The 17,197-nt window shown below is 42.0% G+C and overlaps 1 protein-coding gene across 2 annotated transcripts in view; it reads right to left on the bottom strand.

The window, feature by feature from the left end:
• Positions 1-17,197, bottom strand: part of LOC101979689 (solute carrier family 5 member 4A) — a 35,475-nt gene that overhangs the window by 8,256 nt on the left and 10,022 nt on the right. For both annotated transcript variants that reach the window (XM_005360447.2, XM_026785390.1), the window contains 6 exons: positions 15,569-15,674; positions 14,444-14,524; positions 12,715-12,935; positions 11,820-11,955; positions 3,901-4,008; positions 2,625-2,775 (listed from right to left, as the gene is read on the bottom strand). In XM_005360447.2, coding sequence (XP_005360504.1) covers positions 2,625-2,775; positions 3,901-4,008; positions 11,820-11,955; positions 12,715-12,935; positions 14,444-14,524; positions 15,569-15,674 — 803 coding nt within the window. The remainder of the gene's footprint in view (positions 1-2,624; positions 2,776-3,900; positions 4,009-11,819; positions 11,956-12,714; positions 12,936-14,443; positions 14,525-15,568; positions 15,675-17,197) is intronic.

The raw sequence follows: 17,197 nt of genomic DNA, 5'->3' as shown, positions 1-17,197 counted from the left end.
TGGCTTCTGGATACCTTGGTAAGCCGTGTTCATCTTGTTTTCTCACTTTCTCCCTGAGGACAGTCTTCTTCCTTGTTACAAAGCTGCCACATGTATGACTTGCATGGCGTTTTCACTGTTCCTGTCCCACATAGCCATGGACTCCCCTGCCGTAACTTCAAGACTTCACTCAAATGCCACCTCCACAGGGACCTGGCATCCTTTCACTCCTCCCCCTACTATTTTTAGATTCTTTTCATAAAATTTATTCTGATTCAGATTCACCTGCTGCAGCTGTGTTTATCTATCTGCCCTACAGAGACATAGCGTGCTAACATGAAGCAAGCATTTTTGTAGTGTGTTTTTTTTTTACATTTGTATTTTGGGAGATTGACATTTGATAAGAAAGATGAAACAGATATTACTTTGTCATTGAGACTTAAAAAGGATTTGCCTCCAAGATGATGTATTGACTAGTGGGACCACCGTATCCTGAAAATCAGCCTGGAAAAACAAACGAAGAAACAAAACTATGGCTTTCCGCTTTCTTCTCCAACAGCCTTTCTCCAGTTAATATTGGGGGCAAGTGAGGTCCTCCAGGTTTCCATCCCCAAGTGTTTAATTTATTAAAGCTATTACTACTGCCAAAAGCAAGGAGGACCATGTAAGTAGGTGGTGAGTTTCCCTTGATACCAACTTCACAAGAAAGCGGGCAGTGCCCTTCTGAGACTGCTCTTTACAGACATTGCGCTTCTCAGTATTCTGTGGGAGTGCTTCTAGCCCCAAACCACAATGAGAAACCATGGAGAACAGGCAGGTCTCATATAAGGAAGAAGGATAGGATTATTCCAGTTTCTCTTCTAACTAGCTGAGGAGTTCAGAGATGAACTTGAAGGGATCCTCCACAGGTAAATGATAACTTGTTTTCATTAATGAAAAACCATACTCTAAGTACATTACTCGGTATTGGTAACTGTAAAAATAAAATTACTGCGTTTTTACCTTACCACCTATTTTGCCAATCTATTTTTTCTAAGTCAAAATAAGTCATAATCATGAAGAGAGTTAAACCAAAGCCACATGGCCATGAACAGTAGAGCGGATGAATGCTGAGATTTTAAGATATTGAATACCATACAGCAAGGTGATGGGGGAGACTCTTCTGTTTTGTGTTAATTTCATTGGCTAAATAAAGAGACTGCCTTGGCCCTTTAATAGGACAGAAAATTAGGTAGGTGGAGTAGACCGAACAGAATTCTGGGAGAAAGAAAGCCGAGTCAGGAGTCGCCATGGTTCTCCCACTCCAGACAGATGCAGGTTAAGATCTTTCCTGGTAAGCCACTTTGTGGTGTTACACAGATTATTAGAATTGGGTTAATTGAGATGTGAGAATTAGCCAATAAGAGGTTGGAACTAATGGGCCAGGCAGTGTTTAAATGAATATAGTTTCCGTGTAATCATTTCGGGTAAAGCTATCCATGCGGGAAGCGGCCCGCAGATCCTACTACAGCAATGAAGAAAATGCACCTGCAAACATGGCTACATGCCATAAAATATGTTGAGCCAAAGACACCACCTATCATAAAATGTGTGCCGATTTACTGTATTTTTGATAATCTAAAGCAGGAAGACTCAATTAATAGCACTCAAAGTTATAGTGGTTAATTTTGGAGAGGTAGGAACTGAGGGGAGTTCTAGGCCATCATAATTATTATTGTTATTATAGTATGTGTATTAATATTAGTGATTAATTGTAATATGTGCAGTAACTACACATTGCTCTTTTTGAGACACACCACTGAGCTGTATACTTATGTTATCCATGTCCTCTGTATGTATGTTGTACTTTAAACTCAACAAAATGCTGTGATGCCGGGCGGTGGTGGCGCACGCCTTTAATCCCAGCACTTGGGAGGCAGAGGCAGGCGGATCTCTGTGAGTTCGAGACCAGCCTGGTCTACAAGAGCTAGTTCCAGGACAGGCTCAAAAACCACAGAGAAACCCTGTCTCAAAAAACAAAAACAAAAACAAAACAAAACAAAACAAAACAAAACAAAACAAAATGCTGTGATAGTGTTGGGTCTACTTGATAGCAATGAAGAGTAAAATAGGGTCTTCCTTAAATATTCTCCCTGGCTGTTCATTTTTACTTCGTGTGTCTTCTGGACTCTCAGACTGCTTAGGGATTGTTTGGTTGATGTACTCTCTAAGTAGCCTCTAGAAGTAGTCTCTTCCCCAAGTCTGTCCCTTTCTAACATCTAATCCTTCATGAACATGAAGTTGGTACTCTCATTTGTAATAGTAACTGAGTTCATTGTCCCTTGCACATAGTAGTCTTGAGTGAATCTGCAGACGAAGCATGAAGAGAAGATGGTGATTTGTGAAAATGTGGTTAGATGGGGTTGTTAGAAAAAAAGTCAAAACAAAAAAAAATCACCGAAGCCCTTAAAAATGGAAAAAGCAACCATCTCATTTAAATAGCCTCAAATTTTGTATGTGTAAAGAGAATTATTTGTCCCTAGTGTTCCTTCTCCCACTGTAGAATGATGATTATTTTCACTGAAGTCAAGGATATGCACACTCTAGTTCATCACTCTGTCTGCCCTTCCTCAGAGGAGTCCTAGGCCAAGACCAGGTTCCCTCACCGTCCGGCTATCAGGAGCTCTCTCTCAGACGCCTTCTTCCTGATCTTGGTGTAGAGGTCCACAGTGAAGAGGGTGCTGGAGCTGTTGAAGATGGAGGTCAGGGAGCTCATGAGAGAGGCCACCATGACTGACAGCATCAGGCCTCGAAGTCCTGGGGTCAGGAGAGGTGAAGCTCTGGTTAGCGGCTGTGTATCCTTTTCTTTATGTGCCAGGCTAAAAAATAGGGAGTCGCTTCAAGACAATGGGTTTGTCTGGAACATTGAGTATTTGAGCAGATATCCAAATACACACAAAATAGAAATCATGTGGCACTTCCTGTATAATTCCCTCCTCAATATCACACAATGGGGGAATTTAGTCCCCAGTGCAAACTCAGATGCCCGCTACTGGAAACTAGTCTTAGAATAGAGTAAGCCCTGTCATGCCATCTTTCTTTGCAGTGATCTCCTGAATAAACAAAGCTTTAGTGGAAAAATCTAGTTAATGAGTCTGCTGTTTCTGGAGAGGACAAAACCAAGTATTTGGAACGATTACAGGGACCTGATGCTCTAGTTCGCTCTGGTCCCACATTTGCTAGGACAGAGGATGGGGGAAAGTGGTTCCAGATGTGTGGGCCTTGTTTCCTTCACTCTGAAAATGTTCACGTGTGTCAGGATGGAGAAAGAGCCATGAAAGTGTTAACTCAAGTTTGCAACTGGTCACAACTGAGTTCTCTACCTTGATCTGCTTCAGTCCACCACCATCAATTTCCAGCATCTTAATACTTTACTTACTTCACATTCATGGATTATTTGATATATCAGGAAACTGAAATATTAATTGTCAATGGTAGGGGAACTTATTTTTGCAACTTCACCAATGTTTCTGGACTCCCAAGTTCGTGTCTGGGACATAATACATTCAATAAGCGATTGTAAATTAAATATATTGAGATCTAATGTCTGAGTGTTACTGGCTCATAATTAACCCTGATTCTTTTGGATATATATGTGTGTGGTTAAGCAGTGCTTTGCATCAGCAAAAAGAAAGTTGAGATCTTCTTAATTTTCTTCAAAGAGTCTTGAGCCTAAAGAGTCAAGATTCTTCTGCTCCAATACTGGAATGTCTAGGCTCAGCAGACAATTGGCAACATATAAAAGGTGCCCAAGAAATATTGATGAACAGGGCTGAGTTAATGGAAGTAAAGTCATAGTTGCTGAGGATTATACCACAACCCCTTCTATGTTCATCTACAGACCAAGCATCTGAGGCTGTGTGAGCCCAGGTTTTTACTTACCCATGGGCATCAGCTTCAGCACCAACATTGGGTAGGCATAGTTGGTGCAGCCAATGTCAACACCACATTGCTTTACACACTCAGAAGGCACAACACAGGCCACCATATCTGGGGAGATATTCAGAAGCTAGTTCAGTGAGCTAGACTTAAGCAGGCATTTAACCATTGGACAAAGAGGTAAGCTCATAAGTGGGAGAAAAAACATTTACCTAGAAATAGAGATTCAGGTTTGAATTTTATGTCGAAGATCTGGTACCTCTTTACCCACAGCATGCCATTGGCCTTGTCTCATTTTCATAGATGTCGATGGTCTGACCCAACAGGCAAGACTGTCCCTCAGATATGCCCAGCTAGAGCTTCAAAGCATGTGGAAGGAGCTGATCACCCTTCAGCATTCCATGAAAGCTCACTACCAGGGAAGCATCTGATGATCTTCACTCTCCCTCTTCTCTAAATCCATTCCATTAGTCTCCACCCCCAGTTCTGTAGTATATCACCTGCCATGCCCCCCTTCCTGTCTGCCCCTATCTCTAGTGGGTCTTGCAGCCTTCCTCACTACCCCATCCCTTGGTCTCAGCCACCAAATCTGGGGGCATTCTCAAGAATCCCGCCAGTCACAAAGGCCAGTGAATCAGGTAGGCAATCTTCATTCTTCCTCCTCTTTTCCAAGTCAAATTCCCCATTCCCAGCTCTGTAGCAGACCAACTGTTCTAGGCCTTCCTTCCTCTCTACCCTCATTCTCAGAGGACTACATAGGCACACTCTGTCTTCCTCCTTCCTGTGGACCTCCCAGCTTCCCCTTCTAGCTCACTCCCATTCTGTCTTCTCCCAAAACCTAGAAAAACCTTCTACCCAGATGTGTAATGGCCACACCTGGCAGGATCTCAGAAGCACTCCTTACCCGGCAACCCACAGACATTACACTTTCCTAAGATCCAGAGAGAGCAACGGGAACTAAGGGACAAAACACTCACCAAAGACAAGAGCAAATATTATTATCAAGAATTATAATAGTCTCAAACTCAGATACCTAGATACCAGCATAAAAACACAATCATTAACAGCCAGGGCAATATGTTTCCACTAGGGACTAGAAATTCTACTAACGTGGGCAATACAGCCGATGCACAAAAAAAAAAAAAATGGCTTGAAAATAGCTGAGCCCCCTTCCACTCTGGTGACTCTAGCTTGTGTCAAGCTGACACACAAAACCAGCCAGTACACCACCAGGATACAAGAGATGGAAGAGAGAATCTCGGGCATTGAAGAGAAGATAGAAAAAATAATATCTTGGTAGGGGAAAATGTTAACTCTTAGAAAATTCAGGCATAAAACATACAGGAAATCTGGAACACTATGCGTACTGGTTACTTTTATGTCAACTTGGCAAAAGTTAGAATCATCAGAGAGGAGAGAGCCTCAATTGGGAATTCTTCCATAAGATTAGGAGGTAGGCAAGCATTTGGGTGTTTTCTTAATTAGTGGTTGATAGAGGAGTGTCCAGTCCATTGTGGGTGGGGCCACCCCTGGACTTGTGTTCCTGGGTTCTGTAAGAAAGCAGACTGAGAAAGCAAGGAGAAGCAGGCAGTAAGCAGCACCCCTCCATGGCCTCTGCATCAGCTCCTGGCTTCAGGTTCCTGCCCTGCTTGAGCTCCTGTCCCGACTCCCTTAAGTGATGAACTGTGATGTGGAAGTATAAGGCGAATAAATCCTTTCTTCCCCAAGTTGCTTTGGTCATATTGTTTCATCATAGTAATAATAACTGTAATTAAGACACTATAAAAAGCTCACGTCTACTAATAATAGGAATATATGAAGAAGAAACCCAGGTCAAAGTCATAGAAAGTATTTTCAACAAAATTGTAGAAGAAGATTTCTCAAACCCAAAGAGGAGGTGTCTAATAAAGTACAAGAAGGATGCAGAACACCAAATAGATTGGACCAGAAAAGTGATTTCCCCAGGGCATATAATAATATAATGTACAGAACAAGCCAGTTTAGCCATTATAATATCTGGCAAAATAGACTTCAAAGCAAAACTAATGAGAAGATACTGGAAATGACACTACATACTCATCAAAGGACATATCCGAGAGGATTTTTTGCAGTTCTTAAGTATGCACTGAACACAAGAGCATGCAAGTTCATAAAAGAAAAACTACAACAGCCTAAATCACTTATTGACCCTCACACACTGGCAGCTGATGACGTCAGTATCCCGCTCTTGCCGATAGACAGGTTATGCAGACAAAAAACAAAAAAGAGAAGTGCTGGAGATGAATGAGGCCATCAAACAATTGAACCGACCAGATATTTACAAAACATTTAGCCCAAACATGAAACAATACACCTTCTTCTCGGCAGCTCATGAAACTTGCTGCAAAACTGACCACGTATTTGGACACAAAGAAATCTCAACAGATACAAGGAAATTGAAATAACCCCCTGCATCCTATCAGGACCACCACAGATTTGCCAGGGAAGTGGGACCAGGATCTATCCCTGGTGCATGAGCTGGCTTTTTGGAGCCCATTCATATGGTGGGATGCCTTACTCCGCCCTGTTGCGTGGGAGGAGGTCTTGGTCTTGCCTCAACTGAACTTGTTGGGCTTTGTTGACTCCCCATGGGAGGCCTTACCCTTTCTGAGGAATGGTTGGGGTGGGTTGGGTGGAGGTGGGGGGAGGGATGAAGAGAGGAAAGGGGAACTGTGGTTAGTATGGAGAATGAATAAAAAAAATTTAAAAATGTCACTATAGCGAAAACATGTCTCACATTCTCAGTGTCATTTTAAAAGCATTAATATACCAGGCAATTATGTTTTTATATATTTGTTATCACTGTTAAGTTTTATATCATGTTAAAAGAGTATTTATATCATGTATAATAAATATAATATTCTATGGTGAAAAAAATAAATAAAAACAAAATTTGCCAGGGAGCAAATTCAGAACAAATCAACAAGAATGATAGATTACGTATTCAAAAAACTTGGAATTTTACTCATAACACTAAAAAGGGGGACTGGAGAACCAAATTAACCTAGGATTAACCCTTTAGGAATAACTATATGGCATCTATAGCCAGGTGGTGGCTCACACTTTCAATCCCAGCACTTGGGAGGTACACAGTCTAATACTAAAACCTGGGAGGAAAAGGCAGAACAGAAGAATTGCAATGATTTCTATTTAAAGCTACTTGCAAAATAGTGCAATTCACATAGTGAATGTCCCTCGTGATCTAAAAACAGATTTTATCCTTGAAATTTTACATAAAGAGAAAGGGGAATATAGGTATATTTACCCACATATACTGAGGTATATTTAGTGTCAAAATTTCAAAGAATTTTTTTAATTAAAAGAATATTTTTTTCTGTTGCCAAAAAAAAAAAAGAAAGAAAGAAAGAAAAGAAAAGAAAAAAGAAAAAAAAGTTTGGCCCTAAGAAAGATATGACCTGCCAAAAGAGGAAACACCCTAGAGTTAGGGTTAGGGCAGGGTTTTGTTTTTATCTTTCCAGAAGAACAAAAGCATCCAACTAAAGAATCTAAAGACCACTGGACAAGTGAACCATCTGATGAAAAAGGACAGATCATCAAGAAAAAATGTCCCAAGAAAAAGAGTAACTTGGCCTGATGGTATCACCCACCCCCAATAGGGTAGACGATTGTAAATCTTCCCAAATGCTTGTGTCTGCTGCCCTCTACAGACACAAGTGGGAAATGGTCCTTATGTGTTCCCAATTCAATTAATTAATGCTGACTTCGTGGCTGTAGCATGGCTCTCTCTCTCTCTAAAATCACATATGCTTGTTAAAGGAAAATCAAAAATCTCTGTCTCGGGCTGGAGAGATGGCTCAGTGGTTAAGAGCATTGCCTGCTCTTCCAAAGATCCTGAGTTCAATTCCCAGCAACCACATGGTGGCTCACAACCATCTATAATGAGGTCTGGTGCCCTCTTCTGGCCTGCAGATATACACACAGACAGAATATTGTATACATAATGAATAAATATAAAAAAAATCACTTTTAAAAAAATCTCTGTCTCATTTAGGAAGAGCCACCTGGTATGGGACATCTGAAAACAAGGGACTATTATTGCCCCTAATCTCACAATCCTGTGGTTTTCATTTGACTCTTTAAATAAGATTATTATGCATATGTAACCTTTCCATCACGATATTAGTGGTCATATAGAGTACTAATTCTAGAAATAAACTTCATCTAGCTTTCTGTACATATTTGAGGGCTAGAGTCTAAAGCAGGTAACTAGAAACTAAATTTGTGTAGGCTGGATAGACTTAATAGATTATGGTCCTCTAACCTGCTGAATATGGCATTTGAAATGTTTAAGTTTTCTACAATGAACCATGGCCATTCCTAGCAGTGACCTTTGAGGTCTCCAAGAAGAGGATGGGGCCCTGAAACAACAAGCCCACCTGGAATGTGGTAATACCACTAAGCTGATAAACATCACCTGAAGATCAGCCTCAGCTTACAAACTGCTCAGGAGTTCACAAGAGACCAACACTGTTGGGAGCAATGAGACCCCAGATCCTGAATTTCTTGTAAACAACTTGTTCTCCCCTGATCTGAGTGCCTACAGCTGCTCTGAGCACGAGACCTTCAGGAGTTCCTGATGGCAGGAGAGTGGTTTCTGGTGGGTTTGGCTGGGGCCTGGCTATCTCTATATAATCTGCCCCTGAACACAATAAAGGGGGCATTCTTGGGAAATTCAAGGATGACCTGTGTCGCTGTCTCCCTGTCTGTGTGTGTTTGTGTATTTTAATCTCCAGCCCCCTTGTCCGAAGCTTGGTATCTGGGTGCCAGCGCACAGAGCGCAGACACGGGAGCGCGGTGCGCAGCACAACACATTTTACAGAACTCTGAACTCAGAAATATTTTTAATCCTAAGACTGCCAAACACAACCAAGCTGGACATTGTGAAAAGCTTGGCAGAAATAGCTTCATTATTGTGAATAGTTTTACTGTGTTAGAGTTAAAACCTTTCCTATTTATCTAGACTAAAAGGGGAAAGGTTGCAGGATATTTGATCACACTGTTAGCCCAGAGATTGCATTATTTACTGGAAAAACCTGTCTCTGGCTGTGGTGTGGTTCGGCCTAGTACGCACCCTTAATTCAAAAGCTTTCTGTTTATTGCAAATAGGAATAAATAAAATCAATAATAGGTCAACAGGCAAAGCAAGTAGATATAGACAGTAAGAGGGGGTCAAGAAGACAGACAGAGAGATGCCCAGGAAGTAGTAAGGTGGGACTTTGAGTTTGGCAGTCCTTTTAGGTTTGGGACAGTAGAAGAGACGCTCTCTTTTCTGGGATGTCAGAAGAAGGAATGTCAGCTGGTTGCTTTCTCTGCCTCTCTGAGCCAGCAGGTTTTCACCACAGCATCTGACTCCTGAGCTTTTGTTGCTAAAATAATAGGATAGAGAATTAAAAACAATGTTTGTCTTCCTACTTGGAGGCAGTTGTGGCAACTGCAGAGGCAGCAATAAGGTCAGGTGTAGCCGCTGTGCCACAGATATCAAAACAACACGAAGGTAGAGAGAGAAGATGCAAATTACCAAATTTAGAGATGAAAAGGGAGGCATAAAAATAGATACTGAAGGCCGGGCGGTGGTGGCGCACACCTTTAATCCCAGCACTCGGGAGGCAGAGGCAGGCGGATCTCTGGGAGTTTGAGGCCAGCCTGGTCTACAAGAGCTAGTTTCGGGACAGGCTCCAAAGCAACAGAGAAACCCTGCCTCGAAAAACCAAAAAAAAAAAAAAAATAGATACTGAGTAAATTCAGAGAACTATTAATCCTCTATATAAACATTCTGAAGCATGATTTTCTTATTAGATGCAGAAAAGGCTTTTGGAAAAAAATCTAACACCCTAGGACAGTGGTCCTCAATCCCTGATGCTGTGACCCTTTAACACCCTAGGACAGTGGTCCTCAATCTCCCTGATGCTGTGACCCTTTAACACCCTAGGACAGTGGTCCTCAATCCCTAACGCTGTGATCCTTTAGTACTGTTTCTCATGTTGTGGTGACCCCAACCATAAAATTATTTTTGTTGCTACTTTATAACTTTAATTTTGCTACTGTTGTGAATTATAATGTAAATCTCCATGTTTTCTAACGGTCTTAGGCAACCATTGTGAAAGGGTCCTTTGGCCCCCAAAGGGCTCAAGACCCACAGGTAGAGAACCACTGCCCAAGAAAGATTAGGGTACAGATGACATACCTCAATATAATAATGGCAGTTTACCACAAACCCATAATCCACATAAACTTAAGAGAAACCCAGATCATTTCCACTGAAAACAGGACTAAGACAAGGTTATGCTCTCTCCGTATTTATCAATGAAGTTCTAGCTGGAGCAATAAGGCAAGGGAGGGAGATCGAGGGCTATAATCAGAAGGGAAGAAGTCAGAGTATCTTTATTTGCAGATGGTATGACAGTATACGTAAGTGACTCTAAAATTTCCATTAGGAAACTCCTATATCCGCTAAGCACTTTCAGCAAAGTAGCTGGATACAAAATTAACACACAAAGATCAGTAGCCTTCCTATACACAGTGAGAAATGGACCAAGAACAAGATCAAGAAAACAAAACCTTCCACAACAGATTCAAAATATATAAAATACCTTGGGGGTAATTCTAACCAAGCAAGTGAAAATGTGAAAGATAAAAACTTTAAGACATTGAAGGAAGAACCTGAAGAAGATATCAGATGATGGAAAGATCTCCCATGCTCATGGAGCAATAGGATTAATACAGTAAAAATGTCCATCCTACCAAAAACAGTCTACATATTTATTCAAAGCAGTCTCCATCAAGATACCAGCACAATTTTTCACTGAACTTGAGAGTATAATTTATACTTTAGTGGTCCTTCGGGTATATAATATGGCTTCCATTTGTGTGTGTGTGTGTGTGTGTGTTCATGGGATCCCTCTGTGTACAGTCTTGTGTGTCTAGGTGTCTGTATGTGTTTCTTGTGCTTTCTCTTTTGCTCTTCTCTTGTATTTCCTATTTCAATCTGATTTTTTTCTTTCTCTTCCTTTGTTTTATCCCTTTGATGCCTGTTTTCTAACGGGAGACATAAAAGGGTGTGGATTCTGATAGGAAGAGAGACGTAGAGGGATTGGGAGGAGTTGGGGAGAGGAGAAAGCATAATCAGACTATATTGTATGAAAAGAAACTGTTTCAAATAAAAAGAAAAATTCAATTGAGCAGTTACCCTCAGCTTTTGAGGAATCAATCCATTACCAATACTTAGTTCCACGGCAGAGGAAATCTATTGAAATCCACCTGTTTCAGGGATCCAAGAAGTAGGTCCATCTTGTGTACCTTCCCACACTCAACACCAGCAGCTCACCAATTCATCCCTGAAAAATCCTACCACATCCTACAGTGTCCTCCTACCATATTCTCCAGACTTCTGAAAACAGGACTCGCTATTTCAGATGCCTCAAAGGACACAAGCAGAGTATAAAGAGAAATAGCGTTGGTCCTACCAAACCGGTCTTGCTGCCTCTGATACCCCGATACAAGCTCTTTTCTCATCCTTGATTTCTCCTTTTATTTTTACTTAGAACAGGCTTCCTGTTTTACTAAGGTTTTTCTATATCTTAAAAATGCTTGGGGTTGGAGAGACGGCTCAGGAGTCAAAAGCACTTGCTGTTCTTAGCAAGCTTGGGTTTGGTTCCCAGTATCCACATAGCCGCTCACAACCATCTATAACTCAAGTTCCAGAGATTTGATGCCATCTTCTGATCTCTGCAAGCACCAGGCATACATGTAACCCACAGGTATACATGTCGCAGAACACCCATACACAGAAGATAAATCTAAAAAAGCTTAAAAACACGTATAGGATTTAAGCCTAAAATCAAGATTAGATATCTGCGACTTGCCCGTGTACAGAATGCGGCTGATCATCCCTGGCATCACCATGAAGAACAGGGGCAGTATCTTCAGGTAGCCACACACTATGCAGGCAGCCTTTACGTGGGACATGTTCTTGCCACATAAGCAGCGCTGTACAATGACCTGCCACGGAAACACAACGCAGTAAGTGAGACAAACAGAAACTGATGTCCAATCTCCCTTTCAGGGTTTAAAACCTCAATAAGAAATTTTGGCGCTGGTGGAAACTAAGGGGCTTTGGAGGAATACTACGATTTAAAGTACAGTTTAATTTGTGTGTTATGCGGCTTCCTTCCTCAAGCAGTCTTGCCCTTCTTACAACGTTCTGAATATGAGCAATGTATGTAGGACTCAGTACATGGAGGTCAATACATGTTAGCTATAGTTATGTTTAAAAGCTCCCAGGAGATGTCTCAGAGGGTGAAAGCACAGGGGCCCATGTTGGGGTCCACAGAACCCAAGCAAACCTGGCACCCTGGCATGTGTCTGTAGTCCATGTGTTCTTATGGTCAGTGGGGAATAGAGATGGGAAAATCCTTGGGAACTTGCTGACCAGCTAGCCTGGCATATGAAGCAGTGACCAGGAGACCCAGATGGAATGTGAAGGAGGGACTGAAACCTGTGACAAGCACATGCCTATATTCATGAGACTGCATAGTGTCCAGGTCGCATTAGATAGTTCTAGTAGTAGTAATACAGACACACGTTGTGTTTTAGGCTGTGAATCTAATATCGCAGGCATCAGCAGAATCTTCCTACTATTATGAGGTAATTGACTCTGGCTAGTCACACCTGTATGTTTTTACATGAGATAAGAAGAAGCAGCAAAAGTCTTCCCCCTCCCCACCCCCCCCACAAGCACCCACACACTTAATCACTTACCTGGTCTGTGCACCAGTACCACATAGCCGTAATAATCATTCCAAATGCGGTTCCCGGCCATGGAATGTCTCCAGTCACAGCATCTCGGAAGATGTGGAAGGAGTCCGGCTGAGGAGTGTAGCACTTGGAGCTGATGGTCAGGTTGTCCCCCTGGATTACAGAGGGGATGGCGTTCATGTACTTCTCTGTGAAGCTCTCATAGCCTCCAACTTCGATAAATGCTGCAAAGGCATCAGAGAAATGAAATGTCTCCTGCACAGTGCAACAGCTACTGTTTATGATAATCCCCTGACGTGCATCTCTTGCAAACCTCAGTGACTTCTCCTGATATTCATCCCAATCACAGCTTCCCACCCCTCCCCTGCGCTCAGTCGCCCCTCACAAACCTTCCTCTCCCTCAGGTCATCTACCCATCTATTTCTCTTCAGAGAAGAGCGGGCCTCCCAGGGCTACCACTCAATCATGGCTTAACAAAATACAGTAAGTCTAGACACAAACGCTCATATCAGGACTGGACCAGGCAACTCAGTAAGGGGGAAAGAGTCCTATGGTTAGGCAGGAGAATCAGAGAACACTCCCTTTTAATAGATTATTATATAAAATAATACAACTGGTTAATAGTTATTAGAAACTGTCTAATACTTAATCCTCTATTTAGTGGAAGGCCTAGCTAAATCAAAAGGTTTTTTATTTTAGTAAGCTTTTGTTGTTTGAAATTGATTATTTTGGGGGTTTTGTTATGTTTTGTTTGTTTGCTTGTGGCTTCGAACCAGAGATCTGTCTGCCTCTGTTTTCAGAGTACAGTGCTGGGCTTGAGGGCCTGTGCCTCCTTCACAGAGCTGTTTTTTGAAATTGAAACATTATTTTCACTCTTCTCTATATTCCTCTCCAATCCCTTCTCTGTACCCATCTCCCCTCTCAAATTCATAGCTTTTAGGTCACAAACCAGGTCCCTAAATGGCATTGCTAACAATGTCCCAAGAGGAGAACCCAGGCCCAACCTAGTCTGGTTTTTACTGGATAAACATAAGAATTTCTACCAGGTAAACAGAAACCTAAACTCAGCATTCCTCAGAAAACTCCATAATTTGGGCTTCTGTTTGTCAGGAAAGTCATTGCTTCTTTTCTCTGCCCTAACGGTCAACTGATGGGCAAAGTGTATCTGGTTTTGATTAACCAAAACAGTCCGCACCAGCTCAAGGACCAACATCCTGCTGACTGCCACAGAAAATTCATCTGTTTTCTGGCAGAACCACCGCTCTCTATTCCCGTGAGATAACCTGGCAGGTTGTTCCCCAATAAACTGTTTCCTACCCATAGAGTGGTCTAGTTAGGGGTTCTGCTGCATTCAGCTTACAATGGCCCCTTCTACTTTAATATTTACTACCTTACTGATACAACTACGACAGAGATCAAAGGCTCCGCTACTTTCAATCCAATGCACCAGTGTTCCACTAAGGTTATCAACCAAGGGGCTTCATCCATTCTGAGCACAAGGAAATGGGGGTTAAATATCACAGTTAACCAAAGCAATATTTTAGAGGAAACAAAACTCACTCATTTCCTCTTTTTGATAAAATAAAGCAAGAAAGAAGCTAGGCAAACATCCCCATGGTGGGAATTATATACATGAAAAGAAAATAGGACCCAGGAGAGTTTGAAGGAAGCAACAGTGAACAGACAGATGGAAACAAGAATCTAGGGATCTGTGGATGCAGTCTCAGCTTACCAAACACCATGAGGATGAAAGATCCAACCAGCATGATAATGGCCTGGAAGGTATCAGTGTAAATCACAGATGCCAAGCCACCTGTAACAATAAAGAAAGGAACCAGCATTTAATTTACATGCACTTATGTATTTGCCCTGAGTGCTGGCTTCTCCTCCAGTCCAGCTGTCTAAAGAAACATTAATATCCAAAGCCCCTGAGTGCCAGGAGTGAGTCCAGCTACCTCGGAGGTTGAAGACAAAAGGTTGCAAGCCTCCAGGTCCTCTGAGGTCCAAAGTCAGTCCAAGGACAGACTGGGCAGCTTAGACTTTGTAACCAGAAAACAAAGCAAGAAAATGAAGACTCCTGGCTGACTGGCAAGCTTGACTCTTAGTTTGAGACTGGGTCTTATTCTGTAGCCAAGGCTGACCTTGAATCTTTGTGTTGGCCATGCTGGTCTTAAACTCCTGGCAATCCTTCTGCCTCAGTGAACCTGTTCCCACAGCACTATCTCCCTAGTATGTTCTGCTCTGTCTCTAGCCATAGTCTTTTTTATTCTGTTTTCTCTTCCCCTTCCCCATCTTCACCCCTCTCTTCCTTTTTCCACCACTTCCGTTTTCCTTTCTCCCTTCCCCTCCCTTCTCCTTCTTTCCCCTCCTTTCTTCTTCTCCCCTCCCCTCCCCTTCTCCCTCTACCTTTGTCTCTTTCTTGTTAGGACCTTACTCTGTAGCCCAGGTTAGCCTTGAACTCTCAATCTTCCTGTCTTAGCTTCCTTAGTTCTTAGGGATAATGGGACAGGAAACCATGCATGACTCTTGCATCTGTCTGATACAAAGTTTCTCTTCAGTGTAGCTTCACTGTTATGCTTAATTATAAATATTAAGTAGAAGAGAGGGCAGAATTTTAGTATCACATTAGTTTTCCCTAATAATCCTCCGATTTCTCCTATTTACCTCTTCCTTGTGCAAAGCCAGCTAGCAAAACCATTTTTGCTCTAGTGTAGGAATATATCATTATTTCCTTAACTGAATACCTTATTGAGTGGCTATGCTTTCCTCAATAAGATACAGGCACAAAACATAAACACACACATGGGTGGGATCACCAAAAGGTTGCACAATTCAACCAAGGATACCGAAGACTCACCCGTGATTGTGAAAACAGCCGTGATAGCCAAAAGGATGAAGATCGCCAGGTAAAGGTCCAACCCGAAAGCCAGCTTTATGAATATGGCTCCAGAAAATATATTGGACTAGAAAAGGAACAGTGAAGATGGAGAAGCGTGCATTTCAGGCCTCTGGCTTCTGTTTTCAAGGTTCAATGCCCCATCCTCTCCCCGGTGAACTCCTATTCACCCCTGAAGATCCTACATAAATAATCACGTAGGAAGAAAGGCAAACAGCAGTTTCTCTCTCCACTTTCTTCATTGCTCCATCAAGGCACTTAATAAAGAAGATGCCATGGCCTGAGGAGTCTCTGTACCGTGGGCATTAGGGATAGTCTTTAGTTACCTATGGGAATCTCTGACTCTGATGGAGTAAAACATAAACTCTTCTTCAAAATGTGTGTAGTGTGTATGAGTGATGTGTGTGTGTGCGTGTGTGTAGAAGGCACAGGAGATTCCAGATATCCTGCTCCATCATTCCCCACCTGACTTCCTTGAGACAGGATCATTCAGAGAACTACAGGTAGGCAGGTGGCACACAAGCCCACTGTTCCTGATTTCCCCTGCCTTGTCCCCCACTCTGGAGCTGTAGGAGAGTTTGTGTACTGTGGAGCAATCGTTTTGTACACCATGAACCTTTGTTGTTCTCACTGGTTTAATAAAGGAATAACTGACCCATAGCTAGGTAGGAGAGGACGCTGGGAAGAAAAAGGGTGTGGCCATGGGAGTCTCTAGGAGATGCAGAGGAAGCAGGAGATGTACTATGCTATGCTGAAAAAAGATGCTGCCATATGGTAGATAATAAATATTGGTAAATTTAAGATGTAAGAGCTAGTTAGTAATAAACCTAAGCTAATGACTGAGCATTTATAACTAATAATTAGTCTCTGTGTGGTTATTTGGGAGCTGACTTGCGGGATAGAACTAACTGATGGAACAGAGAAAGTCTACCTACACACATGACCATGTCTGTATTGCTGCTTCAGTGCTAGGCATTGAAACTCAGGTCCTTATGCTGGCACAGGAAGCATTGCTACCCACGGAGTGTTTGCTTTTATTTTATCTTTTTTTCTTCTTCTTATTTTTGATGCCTGTTTTATTCCAACGAGAGAGGAAATAAAGGGTGTGGGTGGGAAAGTGGGAGCATCAGAGAAGAGTTGGGGGAATGGAAACCATAACAAGAATACATTGTGTGGAAAAAAAACTATTTTCATTAAAAACAATAAAATTATGGGTGGGAAAATTAACTAACTAGTTAAAAAATAAAGACATGAAAGGTCTTGAGAAAAAGGGAAAACAATGAAAAAGAAACATTTCTAATAAAGAGGGAATTTTAATAACAGGATTTTCTTTTGCTAAAAGAGAGCATTTTGGAACAATTGCTAATATCTTGGTTCGCTTCCCAGTTTTGTTGTTCTCCAGCAGAGCAGCAACAGTTCTGAGGTCCGAACTGAAGTACCTGGGGATGACAGACATCTACCCACTAACGAGCCTCAATGTTTACGCTGCTGGAGGTTGGAACCTGGGATCGACCTTTCCTCGGTCCTGCCAGAGGAGGTTCCACAAACTCTTCCATCTTCAGTTCTTGTAATGATTTGTTTAATAAGTAG

Source organism: Microtus ochrogaster, linkage group LG2 (genome assembly GCF_000317375.1).
Source record: "Microtus ochrogaster isolate Prairie Vole_2 linkage group LG2, MicOch1.0, whole genome shotgun sequence".
NCBI classification, from domain to species: domain Eukaryota; kingdom Metazoa; phylum Chordata; class Mammalia; order Rodentia; family Cricetidae; genus Microtus; species Microtus ochrogaster.
The sequence above is the reverse complement of the archived record's forward strand: the minus strand, read 5'-3'. Positions and strand labels throughout refer to the sequence as shown.